At 36.5% G+C, this 14,440-nt stretch overlaps 2 protein-coding genes across 2 annotated transcripts in view; both read right to left on the bottom strand.

Annotated features, from left to right (window-relative positions):
* fmnl2a (formin-like 2a) overlaps positions 1–2,332 on the bottom strand; it is a 68,102-nt gene extending 65,770 nt beyond the window's left edge. The window contains 1 exon segment of the mRNA XM_030124484.1: positions 1,633–2,332. Within this exon segment, the coding sequence (XP_029980344.1) occupies positions 1,633–1,746 (114 nt within the window). The 5' untranslated portion in view covers positions 1,747–2,332.
* A 7,777-nt stretch (positions 2,333–10,109) lies between these two features.
* Positions 10,110–14,187, bottom strand: sumo3b (small ubiquitin like modifier 3b). The gene is made up of 4 exons (XM_030125018.1): positions 14,034–14,187; positions 13,363–13,491; positions 13,138–13,209; positions 10,110–11,194 (listed from the first exon to the last, which is right to left on the bottom strand). Exons 1-4 carry the CDS (start codon positions 14,052–14,054, stop codon positions 11,129–11,131), a joined length of 288 nt encoding a protein of 95 aa, XP_029980878.1. The 5' UTR covers positions 14,055–14,187; the 3' UTR covers positions 10,110–11,128.
* Positions 14,188–14,440: the final 253 nt, after the last annotated feature.

The raw sequence follows: 14,440 nt of genomic DNA, 5'->3' as shown, positions 1-14,440 counted from the left end.
AAAGGATCTGGCATGCTGGGCACTTAGATCCTCAGTAGCGAGCCAGCGTCTGTACTCATAAACTCAGGAAAAGGCTGCAGTAAAACAAATAAATTGCTGTATTATGACTTGAAGTGGCTCATGTGACTAACACTTGGACATTTACACTTGCACAGAGGGTGGATCTAGGTTGCTAAAGGAGAAAACTACTGCATAAATGTTTTGTTTTGTGTATTTTAGTCGGAGGAAGCCAAAGTGTTGATTCATGTAGGCGTGACAAGAAGTTCATATCTGAGTTAAAGGAGAACCGAGGGGATAAAAACAGGCTGATTTGGTCATCTGTAGTACTGTTACAACTTCACTAAACTACATATTTCTTTAGTGAATGTACTAGCACGTACTGATATAAAATATTAAATAACTTCTGGACCCCTAATCCTATCAATACAGTTAAATAATTCAGGTAAAATGCAATTTCGCAGCTTTTCATTGTCATCATATATGACCCATTTGGATGTTCAGAGTCTGTGTAGTGGACATGGAAACACTGTTGTCTTCAGCAACATCGATTCACCACTAAAACCAATAAGTTTAACAAATGACAGTGGTTGTAAATGCTTGTATTTATGTTCAGTTAATGATATATTTAGCTGAAAAGCTCACTCTTCCTGAAGTTTTCTCCATTTTAATATAATAATGATCAAATATAACATGATCAGAAATTAAATATAAGAAAATACCTGATTGTTGCTGAAAAATGCTGATGATAATAAATTACTTCGTATGAAAAAGAGTATGTGTAGTGGACATGGAAACACTGTTGTCTTCTGCAACATCAATTCACCACTAAAACCAATAATTTTGACAAATGACAGTGGTTGTAAATGCTTATTTTTATGTTCAGTTAATGATATATTTTGCTGAAAAGCTCACTTTTCCTTAAGTTTTCTGTGTTTTAGTATAATAACGATCAAATATAACATGATCAGTAAATTAAATATAGGAAAATACCTGATTGTTGCTGAAAAATGCAGATGGTAATAAAAGGTAAAATGGTGTTAAATCACTCAGGATAAAAAAAGAAGAGAGGGTGGATCTAGGTTGCTGAAGGAGAAAAGTAGTGTATAAATAATTTGTGTTGTGTATTTTGGTTTGAAGGAAAGTGTTGATTCATTTAGGCCTGACTAGATGTTAATATTGGTTTAATATGTGATTTAATCTGAGAAAAACAGATTTGGTCATTTCCTGTACTGCTGCAACTTAAACTACAACATATGTTACTTAAGACAAAACAAAAAAGTCAATATTGTAATTCATGTTATTGTAATTTTGGCGTGACAAGAAGTTAATATTGGTTTAATATGTGATTTGATTTGATAAAAACAGATTTGATCATTTCCTGTACTGTTGCAACTTAAACTACAACATATGTTACTTAAGAAAAAAACTAAAAAGTCAATATTGTAATATTAAAGTTGCACATTAACTAGACTTTTTTTTGAATGGCATGGTCCTTTTCGTTAATAACAAAGGATGAGTGGTGTTGGCCAAACAGCAGGTCCAACCTACAGCTGTCCTGTCCCAGGACACTGGAGCATGGAGGGAACAAAGAGAAGACAGATGAAAACCATGTTTGTCTCCATGTGTGCTTACCAGAACGATGGCAAACCGTTCCTCCAGTTCACCTGGCTCGGGCATGGGCAGTTTCAGAGGCATGTTGTGTCCTCTGAAGTCCGTGTGCTGGTCCATGCTCCCTGCGTTCCCCATGTTTCCTCTGCTGCGCTTTGGACCAACAAGTACAACTTTTCCTTCTGGTCCACTTGAGAAATCTCCACTCAGAGAATATCCGCACACCCTTTGAGGTTTTTTTTCTTTTCTTTATTTATTTCTTGGCCCCTTGGTGGGACCCTCTCAGGCTCCTTATGGGTCTCTCCAGGTCCTGGTGGTCACTGGTTCAACATAAAGCACATGTGAGGGGAGCTGCGTTACGCGTCGGGTCCGAGAAGCGGCGGCGGCGGCAGCGGCGGCAGGAGAGCCCCTGGTGAGGCATTTCCACGGAACAAAACACACGACCTGGAAACTTGACTCGATCCGCGGATCTTAATGTGCTGTTATCCGTATCTTGCACAATTTCGGCTCCACTCCCAGTCCGTAGTAATGACGACGAGCATGATTCACGTTTTGCAATGCGCCGTGCGTTAGTGCGTGCGTTAGCGGAGCTGCCTTTACTAATCCCCCCAGAGCTGACCAGCTAGTTAAGGCGGAGGGGGTCCACACACACACACGCACACGGACACACACTTCCAGACTCACACGGCGGCTGCACACACTCTCATCCCTCCCTACAATGAGCCCTTTCAGGGGTAAACCTCCCACTTCTTCTTGGGGCGTAGCTCCCGAAGCCGTAGCCAAGGAGATGATATTTTCTGTGTTGCATTGTGGTACTTTGAGTCCATTGTGGAGCAAACTTGGGTCTACCCCCATTTCCCCCACCCGCTCAACCACTGTGGTCCCCCCTCAGTGGGGAGCCCCTCAGGCAAGGGGCCCTACAAACTTATTTATGTATAAGTGGAAGTTGACTGATTGATTTTATTTGTTCCAGAGATTAGAAGAACTTTTTATTTGGACTAGTTTTTAGTTAGAGTTAGAGTGGGGGTTTAGTGTTTATGTCAGTGGACTGTTTTACTATGGAATTTTATCTCTGTGGAAGACGCTGTGGAATGATCTATCTATCTATCTATCTATCTATCTATCTATCTATCTATCTATCTATCTATCTATCTATCTATCTATCTATCTATCTATCTATCTATCTATCTACACTCTCAAAAGTAGAGGTACAAGATCAGAACATTTATGTACCTATAAGTACATTTTTGAAGAATGTTCTCTCAAAAGTACAATACTGGTCTTTAGGAGGCCAGAATTGCACATTTAGACTATGAAAAAGGGTCCAAAGTTCTGTAAAGTACAAATTTGTACTATAAGGTACCCTGCAGCATTAAAAAATGTATGTGGACCATGAAAATAGGCTATAGGCTAGGAGAACTGAACAGTAGGCCTAATTATAGTTCAAACATTAGGCTTAGCGCATTATTTATTATACATCATACTGTAATTACTCTATATTATATTTAATAATAATTTGTATTTTAATTTAATAGCCCAATTAGCTCAATGATAATTTATTTAGCTTATTAGAACCTCTGATTATTGCCATAATCTCTGTTTTATCAAGTTTTTATTCACACCTCCATGTCTTGATGTTGTAGCTTGCCGATGCCGTTTTTTCTCAATTAGGCCACCGGTTCAAACTTTAAACATCATGGCATTATCAACTATATGAGAGTTTTCTTTCTATGTAAAGTATTTAAGGTACAAAAATGGACCATTTCGAAAGGGCACAGAAATGTTGCTCAAAAAAGTACACCCCCAGCAACAAGCATTTGTACCCTTTTAAATACAAGCTGGTACCTCTATTTTTGAGAATCTATCTATCTATCTATCTATCTATCTATCTATCTATCTATCTATCTATCTATCTATCTATCTATCTATCTATCTATCTATCTATCTATCTATCTATCTATCCATCCATCCATCCATCCATCCATCCATCCATCCATCCATCCATCCATCCATCCATCCATCCATCCATCCATCCATCCATCCATCCATCCATCCATCCATCTATTCATCCATCCACAGTTGCAGAAAACATTATTAAACCATCAAAAGTCATCAAAATGTGGTTTAGAGTATATTTTATGTCACATCTGAAGGGTGTTCAGACAACTTTTGATTATAATTGCCATGGCATAAAGTGCTACATTGAAACGTCCCATAACAAAAGACTTTTACTATTAACTTGATTAATGATTGATATACACACTGTAAAAGGTGACTGAGTGTGATAAACTAGTCAACATATTAGTAAAAATACATACAGCCGCAGAAGAAGCTATTAGACCATCAAAAGTCATCAGAAACAATGGTTATCCAGTCAAGTACTAACTTGTGTGTGTATCATGTGACTAAAACAGACAGAAAAGAAAACGTGGAATGCCTAAAAGCACTGTTTTTGGCAGTACAGTGGCATAGATATTGATGTAAGAAATGAAGTGATTTTGGTTATTATCAAGAAAACCATAGAAAATGTCTAGATATCAGCTCTGAAATTAAAGTCTTATGAGCTATTTTTGCTGTTATCATTATATTTGTCCAGAAAAATGTACCTTTAGTTTTACCAGGCATTAAAATGAACAAGAAATTGAAGAAAACAAGGGGTGGTCTAATACAAACTTTTCTATGCATGAGTGGAAGTTGACTGATTGATTTTATTTGTTCCAGAGATTAGAAGAACTTTTTATTTGGACTAGTTTTTAGTTAGAGTTAGAGTTAGAGTTAGAGTTAGAGTTAGAGTCGGGGTTTATTGTTTATATGTCAGTGGACTGTTTTACTATGTAATTTTATCTCTTTGGAAGGCACTGTGGAATGATTATTACTGCCTTAACCACTGTACTGTCCTGCAAATGATCAATAAAGTATCTATCTATCTATCTATCTATCTATCTATCTATCTATCTATCTATCTATCTATCTATCTATCTATCTACAGTCACGGAAAAAAATATTAAACCATCAAAAGTCATCAGAAACAATGTTTATGCAATCAAGTACTAACTCCTGTGTGTATCATGTGACTAAAACAGACAAAAGAAAACATGGAATACCTAAAAGCACTGTTTTTGGCAGTACAATGCCATAGCTATTGATGTAAGAAGTGGAGTGATTTTGGTTATTATCAAGAAAACCATAGGAAATGTTTAGATATCAGCACTTAAATTAAACTCTTATGAGCTATTTTTGTTGTTATCATTATATTTGTCCAAACAAATGTACCTTTAGTTGTACCAGGCATTAAAATGAACAAGAAATTGAAGAAAACAAGGGTGGTCTAATATTTTTTTCTGCAACTGTATCTATATATTTATGAAAGGAGCTATATAAACACATTTTTTACTTAGTTATCAGACCATGCAAAAGTAAAAACACCTCCATCATCCCACTACTTCGAAGATAGAATTGGTCTTTATTGTCATTGCAGAACACAAGTAGTACAGTGCAACATTTTTTTTGTCTCTTATAATAAAAATGTGTGGTCTGTGTAAGCAGATTATTGATCAAATAGTTTGTAAAAATGTAAAAACCCCAGACCCCATTCTTTATTTTTTGACCCCCAGTTAATTAGGTTTTCATGGCCGACAGATATGACCCATTTGGACATTCAGAGGCTACGTAGTGAACATAGAAACACAGTCCTCTTTTGCAACATTGGTTCGCCAATAAAACCAATGAAGTTGGATCAATGACAGTGGATGGAAACATTTGGTTTATGTTAAATTTTTCCTCAGTTTTCTTTGTTTTTGATATAATAACCCTCAACTTTAATTAGAGCTTTTATGAACATCTTGTTGATCACTAAATTAAATACAGGAAAATATCTGATTGATACTGATAAAATGCCAAATATGGAGAATAATTTTAGAATAAATGGTGATAAATCTCTTAAGAAAGGTTAGATATAGAGAAATTTTTATTTAGGAACTGACACAAAAGTAACGCTGGATCTTTATGGGTTACAGTAAACATTTTTTTAATAAACACTCATAATCTGTCTTATTTATTGACATATAGAGGATTGTTGTTGTCCTTGTATTATAGTTTATTTTCAGTTTAACTTGCCTGAGGGGCTCAACTTGAGATGTTTAATTTTAACTGTAGCCTGTTTTGCTGATGAAATGTAATAGACTGTGGCATCTTAGTCGACCATCTAAAGGGTTAGGAATGTCTTCATCATAGTTTAACAAACTAGGGACCCCCAAACAGCATCTTACTTAGGGCCCCAATGAAGCTAGGAACGGCCCTGATGAACATGCAGGAGATAATGACAAGAAAAGGGGTATTTTTACATTATATGCCAAATCTGATTTGAGCTGTTGCCCCACTTTGGGCACTTAATCCGTTTATGTAAATAAAAAAGTCAGCAATTCACTATAATCTTTGCCTTTCAGCTGTATCATCACTTGTCATAGTAGGAGAAGTATGAGTAAACCTAACAATTTTGCTTTATAATAGCTCCATCTATAGCCTAAAGCTCCTATCATAACTGTTTCATCATTTTGCCACACCTCTGTTTAACAAATGATAATGATTGTTGTAAATCTGATTCAGGACTAGAGTTGTAAATAATCTACAGATGCTTCAGAGACACTCAGTACCCTGGAAATCATAAAAAGATAAATATGAAACATTAAACACCGTCATGTGTTCAATAAGAAATAATTCTGTTTTTTATGCTTTGCTTTTACAATTAACCCTTTGTTAGTGATGATAAAAAACAACAACAACTAAGACACAAATGTATCCCTGGATGACTCTGAATAATGTAAAGTCCCTTCTTACTCCCATGATTTGCTGTTTCTTGAGAACTTCAACAGGCAGTGGGATGAAACCTGATCTGCTGACAGGGTGGAGACCACATTACGCACAAGAGGCTGACATCATCAAGCAGTGCCCTGGAGACGATCCAGAGGTCCTCCAGATGCACACTGGTTTTATTCAGGCTGCACTGATTCAGTAGGGAGTGTGTCACATCTGAGGTTCGCTGGCTGGACACAGTGAGGCTGCAAAACACAGCTGACTGACCTCATACGATCGCTTCGTGGTCCAAGTTAACTCGATTAGACCCTCCCCCCTGTGCAGGATCTGTTATGTAGCCTACTGTGTGTTTATGCACGGGTTAGATTTTATGTACATGGGCAAAGCTGTTCTCTTTAAATTGCTGAAATAATATACAAATGAACTGCAAAAGCACAACTTCAAAATATAGCATGAATATCCAGGTTATTAAAGTATGAAGTAACAATTGAAATAACATTCATCTGTTCAGTTTTTCATATCTTAAATAACAAATCTGAGCATTAACCCATAAAGAGCCAGTGCTACTTTTAAGGCAGTTTCTAAAAGATTTTTTCTCTCTACTTAATCTTTCTTAAGTAATTTATCACTATTTATTAGAATATTATCCTTTGTATTTTGCTTTTTTTTCAGAAAAAATCAGGTATTTTCCTATATTTAATTCACTGATCATGTAGATCACGGGTGTCAAACTCATTTTAATTCAGGGGCCACATTCACCCCAATTTGATCTCCAGTGGGCTGGACGAGTAAAATAACAACAGTGAAAAAAGTAAAATTATATTATGATCAGGTTTACATCCACAAAGTTTCCTTAAAAATCTGAATAACATAAACAACTTGAATTGTGCTAAGAAAAACAAGTGCAATTTTAACAATACCCTGCCTCGGTTTATCAGTTTATCATTTACACATGTGCGTTACAATCGCACAAAACATTTAGTAACAGGCAGAATATTGGTAAATCTGCATTTACTTTTCTTAAGACATTTCCGTTTGGTCATTTTTGTTCAGGTTATTTGCATTTTTTGTGAATGTATAGTTTGGTAATGTAAACATTTTCATGTAATTTAACTTTTTTACACCAAAAAAACAAAGAAAAAATTTTGGGTTGTCATTATTTATAGGTTAATATGATAATATTTTATTGGTCTGACTCACTTCAAATCTAATTGGACTGTATGTGTCTGTATGTGAAACCTGAAATAAAATGATTTGGACATCATTGATTGTTAATATCTTCAATGTAATTTTTGCATTTCACAAATTCATCCATTCGGGCCGGATTGGACGCTTTGGTGGACCGGATTTGGCCGCATGTTTGACACCTGTGATGTAGATGTTCATTAAAGTTGATGTTTATTATATCAGAAACAGAGAAAACTGAGGAAAAAGTAATGTTTTCAGCTAAACATATCATTAACTGAATATAAACCAAGTGTCTCTATCCACTGTCACTGATCCAACTCCATGGGTTTTACTGGTGAATCAATGTTGTAGAAGATGATGGTGTTTCCATGGTAACTACGTAACCTCTGAATGTCCAAATGGGTCATATCTGATGACCATGAAAAGATGACAAACTGCATTTTACAACTATTATTTACATGGATTGATAGGATTAGTGGATAAACAGGTATTAAACAGTTACATCAGTAGATAGTTTTGGTCACTGGTGGCTATTTGGGTCTAAGATGTACGTTATAAAGGTTTTTGTTGCATATTGACACGTGGGTCTAGAGGAATTAAAAGATGAATGAATTAATTCTTAGAAAACAGGGTAGAAGCTAATATATTCTTAAGTATCCTTGATGTACTATCTTCCAGGGGGGACATGAGCAAGACAAATCCAATAGGCCCCATTCTGCCCTTAACTTTGTAAGGACAGACATTATTAGATATAATTAGATATTATTCAAGACTATGCGCACACTGACTTAAAAACCAAAGCTGGACGTGTCTTTTCAGAACAAATTTCATCATAAAGTCAGTGAGTTTACATTGAAAATACGAATTTAACAAACCCTCATGCTTTTCTTTTCTGTTTAATTTTTTTTTATATGTATTGCATTGCAGGTTTCTGCATTTGTCCAAACTAAACACAGTCCAGTATTATTTCATGAGGTTGTACTTCTGAAACCAAGGGGAATGTGTGAGCGGAGGGGGCACCTTACAGCTGAATCTGTGAAAGGTCTGGGGAAATACATGAGGCTTCAGATATCTCCATGAGGAGATATAAAATGCAAAAGCGATGCCAGAAATAAACGCTCCACAATCAGACCACTGTTTTAGGAGCCTCACAGGGACTTCATTTGGCCACTCAGTTGAGCAACATCTGTGAAATGAAGTTCTCTCAAATAAGAGAAGTCTCATGAAGTTATGGCCTTCACAAGAACAGAGTAGAGCAACAAATGTGCCTTTGTGTTTTAACTGAAGGGCTGCAGACGTCAATGGCTAAACACTGGAGAGGCTGATTTAGTAGTGACCCTTTGAGTCTTCTAAACAACACTGCCCTCTAATGGAAGAAGAGTGCAAGCTGCATTACTGTACAAAACTTACAACCTATTCTTTTGCCTTTGTAGCACATTTCCCCCTTTAAACCACTACCAGGGATAGAAATTAAAAATAGTGCCATGTTTGTGGGTTTTTACTACCATAACTCTTAAAAAAAAAAAAAAATTGTGAGCATTTAACCCATGAAGACCCAGTGTTACTTTTGTGGTACTTCCCAAATGAATTTTTCTCTATATTTAACCTTTCTTATGTGATGTATGATCATTTATTATATTATACTCGGGTTTGACTTCCTGATGAAGGCTTGAAGCCGAAACGCGTAGAAGTGTTTTTTAGGTCTAGATATGACCGTGCCATGTTAATAAAGGCATTTTAATGTTTAAAGAGAGTGCCTTGGAGTTTTCTTCCAGTTTGGTATCTACAATATTATACTGTTTTTTCAGTGACTCAGGTATTTTATTTAATTCACTGATTATGTAGATTTTCATAAAAGCTCAAAGTGAAGTTGAGGGTTATGTCAGAAACAGAGAAAAATTAAGTTACTTTTTCAGCAATTCTATCATTAACTGAACATAAATCAGGTGTCTCCATCCACTGTCACTGATCCAAATCCATGGGTTTTACTGGTGAATCAATGTTGTAGAAGAATGTTATTGTGTTTTATTGCATCTTGTTTTTATTTATTTGATCTTATTTTATTCTTTTACTTATCCATGCTGCTATACAGATGAATGGTGGAACACTGAGCACTTTTTGTCCTGTCTGTAGGCGTGATCAAGTGCCTGTCTTGAATGTTCAATGTATGTGTTGTTATAACGCCAAGGCAATCACCTAGACTGCAAAATAAATCTACCTACGGGTATAATAAAGTAACCTTGACCTTAAAATGGTGTTTCCATGGTAACTATGTAGCCTCTGAACGTCCAAATGGGTCATATCTGATGACCATGAAAAAATGACAAACTATTTTACACCAATTATTTAAATGTATTGATAAGATTAGAGGATCAACACTTATTAACATTTTGGATCAGTAGATGGTTTTAATCAGCAGTGGATTTTTGGGTCTTTATGGGTCAAAAACATATGGCCTGTGCTGTGTAGTGATAAATGGAAGGCAATACATACATCAATAATCCAAGTATCAAATTATGTTTTATTGTTTACAGTAAAGGGACAAAAAAGTACAAATAAAATGCGGTATGGCTGTCAGTGTCACCCTTCAAATCCAATAAATGAGAATTAAAATGAGGAATTAAGAAGAAAAAACAGCATCTACTCAATAGTTTTACACAGAAATATATCACCTTGTCACTTTAGATGAGACACTGAATATTTTCTGAACAATGTAAGTGGATTGTTTAACTCTGCTGAAGAGGTGGGCACCAGTCTGGAAAGAAAACTGATCTCCTGCTGTGTAACCACACCGTACAGAGTCACAGTATTAGTTTACATCTACATTTTATATATTAAACACAGCCTTTTATAAAAACAACATTATTCCATTTAGCATTTTTGGTCCAGAGATATTACCATACTTTATTTACCACTCGGTTAAATCTGCATTGAGGGTGACAGTGTTGAGGTAAACCATCCATATGGAAATGTGTAAAGGTAAATGGTCAAGGATACATCAGGCAAATTGTTTTAAATTGTTCCGAAAGACAAAAATGCCCTCCTGCATATGGATAAAAATAAAAAGCCGAGTCCATGTTCTGAACCCATCCTGAATTTGAACGCTTAAAACAATGTAGAAAATTAACAAAAACCTTTACAAAAAGATAGAAAAAGTGATTTTGGCATGTAGTTTAGCTTATGGTTTATGAACATGCAGGAGATAATGACAAGAAAAGAAGAATTTTTCCATTAGAAGCCATATCTGAATAGAGACGTTTCCCTGCCTTGGACAGTTTATCCATTTATGTAAATAAAACAAGTTTAAAAAATTACCCTGCGTCTCAGAGTCAGGATTTGGCTCAAAATGAAAAAACAACACCCTTTAAAATGTTCTGAAAATCAATTCTGCTTTATGTCCAGCTGAGGGGTGAAAAAGGAGAGGGAAAAGAAAATAACTGAGTAAAAACAGAAATAAACAATTACAACAAGAAATAAAAAAGCTGTAAATGGTCTCCAAGAGTAGGTGTTCACATCCCACTTAAGAATAGGCTCCTCCTGTCTGTTGCTGAAATACATCAATTGTGTCTTCATCCTCCATTTCCAACTGTAAAAAGAGGGAAATGTAACATGACAAGTTCAGTAATCCCAGTAATGTACAGTATACTTTTTGCTGTGTATGAGTAAAGCTGTAAAATCATTAGTCTTGCATGGCCATGACTTTTTTCCCGTCAAATTTTCATCATCAATATTTACCTCCACTGAGGTAAATATTGATGAGGAGGTTTATTTGGCCATGAGCAGAATTACGCAAAAACTACATATTGATTTTCATGAAACCTAGAATAGTAGGGCATGAACCAAGGGCAAGCTTATTAAATTGTGGTGAAGACCAGTAAAAGGGGAAGAGGCTGAAAAAGTTTTTCCAACTTATTTCTTAGCTATTTTCAAGAGGGACCCATGCCAACATAGAACAGTCAAAATGGTTAAAATAAAACTAGTCACAGTTAAACACACGAACTGATAAATCACAACCAAGACCTTTGTTGCCATGGATAAAACGACAGAAACCACTGGCACCACAGTCTGCATTCAAGACTATTAACTTCTGCATCAAGTTCCCTTATGAATTTTAAGTACTGAAGGGTTCCTAATAATACTGTGCAGTTTACAGCATTAGTTCTCCTATAAACTCTGTCATATCCAAGCAAAACTGGCCATTAGAGTATTCCCAATTGAACGGACATTGGAGTTGCATTGGGATCTTGTGACTTTATTATTGACAAATCAACTCTGTAAAATTAGTGGCGATAGCAACCCTTAATAAAACAAAAATAAATCTATAAAAAAAGTTTGAGAGGAAAAGTATTCATCATAAATAGGGGACAAAAAAAAAAAAAAAAAAATCACAGGCACGAAGGTGAACATAAGGGTATCCTGACAACTGTGTTGCACTAAAAATGTGAAAAAAAAAAAAAAACAAGTTTAAATTTTTTTTATTTTTAGCCAGGTCATGACAGTTTTATCCAGCGAGTTAATTTTTATGTCACAGACACGGAAGGTTTTGCAAAACAGAGGGTAAAATCAATACTGCAAAAAAATCAAACTGCAGGAAAATTCAATGTCCTCAATCCACATAGTGTGGAGTCAGGCCTGTAATAATAGCTGAAATTAGTTTTATCAGTATGGCTTTGTGTAACAATGTGCGATATATTATTTTCTTGATGTTGTTTATTCCTTCCATTTCCATACCCTGCTGATTTACTACAGTAACAGTCTACAGGCAAGAATCACATGTCAGTTTACCTGAACAAATGACATTTTATGACCAGTTTGTACAAAAGTCATTTGAATTAACCTTTCAGGTTCCACTTCCCAATGCACAGCTTATGAAGTGCAACACAATGAAAAACTCATTAACTTTTGTCCCGTTCACCCAGCTCCAGAGTTCAATAAATATAAGTTCATGTCTTGAGTGCAGGGTTCCTACAGGTTTCTACAAATTAAGTTTAAGACTTTTTAAGACCATTTAAACAGAATTTAATGCCCATTTCAAAGCCTATTTCACAGCCATACCAGCTCCTAGACTCCTAGAATTTAGGAGGATGCATTTATTAATTCCAACATGTTGATTCCTACTATTCTGAGTTATTTCCCACTGGGGGCTGCAAAGTTAGCTAACGTAGAAGTAAATAAATAATTGGTTCCTAATTTCAATATAAATTGTCGGGTTTGAAAGGATGGAGCCGAATAGACTAACATTGCTTTCTTCGCAGCTTGAACGTTTAACAAACACAATTAAACACAATACAGTGACCAAGTTTATGGCAACATAACTTAAGACCTAGGCCACCATATCAAATTTAATACCTTTGAAAGACTTTTAAGGTATTAAATCCGATTTGTAAATTCAAGACTTTGATGAATTTTTCAAGACCCCGCGGGAACCCTGTGAGTGATGTTCTCTTATTTTCATCTCATCACTGTGTGGCTTTGTGTGATACACATTCTGTCAAACTGTGGTGTTCAAGAGCTCATAATATCACTAACCTGTGCAGGTGTGTCCGTTTCATTAATTGGCTGCCCATCAAACCTAAACCTTATCTGACGAATTGACAATCCCTGTAGAGACAGAACAGACAATAACATTTAGTTTGACCGCCAGCTGAATTAGAAAAACAAACAAGATTGTTAGAATAGTTGGGATGAGACCAAGTCTAAAGAAGGTGTAATTTAACACAGGAAACTTTGTGTCATATGTGCGGATGAACTTACCTGTCTTTCACAATATGCTTTCATTAATTTGCTGAGCGGAGTGTGTCTCTTGATTTTGAATTGTACCACTGACCCGTCCTGTCCGGCCACCTTCAGGTTAATGTGGTCATTTTCAGTCTTCACGCCTTCCTGCAACAAAAACCGAGCCCACCATCAACACACCGGCCGGCAGTTTAATCCAACAGCTGCCGAAGCCTCACACCCAAACACAAGCCTCATCTTCAAGTCCAGCTCCGGCAGCTAACACAGCTAACCTAACCATCTGCGGGCTCTTCCCGTTGTTAGCATAGTGAGCTAACCTGGCTGAAACTGGCGCAGAAAGCCACAATGGCGCAAATGAACGGAAACACAAAACATTGATTTCTGTAGCAATCTGTGATCTGGACATTAGCCAGGACACCGAGCTTACCTTAAACGTGAATTGGTAAGTAACGATTAAGTAAGCTGATGATGAGAAACACTAGAAACGCACATCTGTGCGCATTAAAGTGTAAAGGTCCGCAAATTGCCCAACCTTTGTTTTCTCCGTCTCCCCGCTCAAATGCGGTATATGTCGCGGTTAGCATGGAAGCAGGGATAGCTTAGCACAATTTGCTAACGTTATCTAGAGCCTGGCAACACCTAACGGCACAAATGAACAAGAGGTTTGTTTGAGGAAACGTAGAACTGACCTTTGGCTTTTCTTCAGACATTCTGCTGTTTTCCCAGGGACCTGTTAATACTGTGCAGACCTCCTGCTAACCGTGAAGCGGGTTATCAGTTCCTATGGTTCGTCCGGCTCTTTCGTGTGGACCAGGAGCGCGCACTGAAATTTAAAATATAATTCGACTGAAGAAGTCACGTGGTTTACTTTTCTCGGGGCCGCGCATACGTGAGCGCGCATATGAAATTGCGCACTCCCGCGACATAGGTGAAAAACAAAGGGGCCTTTCCCTCTCAAAGACAGCATTTGGTCCAGAAATATTTAACTAGTGTTCACTGAAAATTAACTTCCCAGCAGCCAATTTATCTTCATTAACAGTCTGAGATGAGATATTTGTGCAAAAGTCACACATCCACATATACTGTTTAGCTTAAA

Source organism: Sphaeramia orbicularis, chromosome 21 (genome assembly GCF_902148855.1).
Source record: "Sphaeramia orbicularis chromosome 21, fSphaOr1.1, whole genome shotgun sequence".
NCBI classification, from domain to species: Eukaryota; Metazoa; Chordata; class Actinopteri; order Kurtiformes; family Apogonidae; genus Sphaeramia; species Sphaeramia orbicularis.
Note: the sequence above shows the minus strand (reverse complement) of the source record. Positions and strands in the feature narration are given on the sequence as shown.

Bases quoted from the DNA above. Each gene is read 5' to 3' on its own strand.
- sumo3b (XM_030125018.1), bottom strand. From the start codon at position 14,054: ATGTCTGAAGAAAAGCCAAAG. The intron at 13,492-14,033 runs GTCAGTTCTACG...TTTTTGTTGCAG, and splicing joins TGTCTGAAGAAAAGCCAAAG to GAAGGCGTGAAGACTGAAAA. The intron at 13,210-13,362 runs GTAAGTTCATCC...CTGTCTCTACAG, and splicing joins AAGCATATTGTGAAAGACAG to GGATTGTCAATTCGTCAGAT.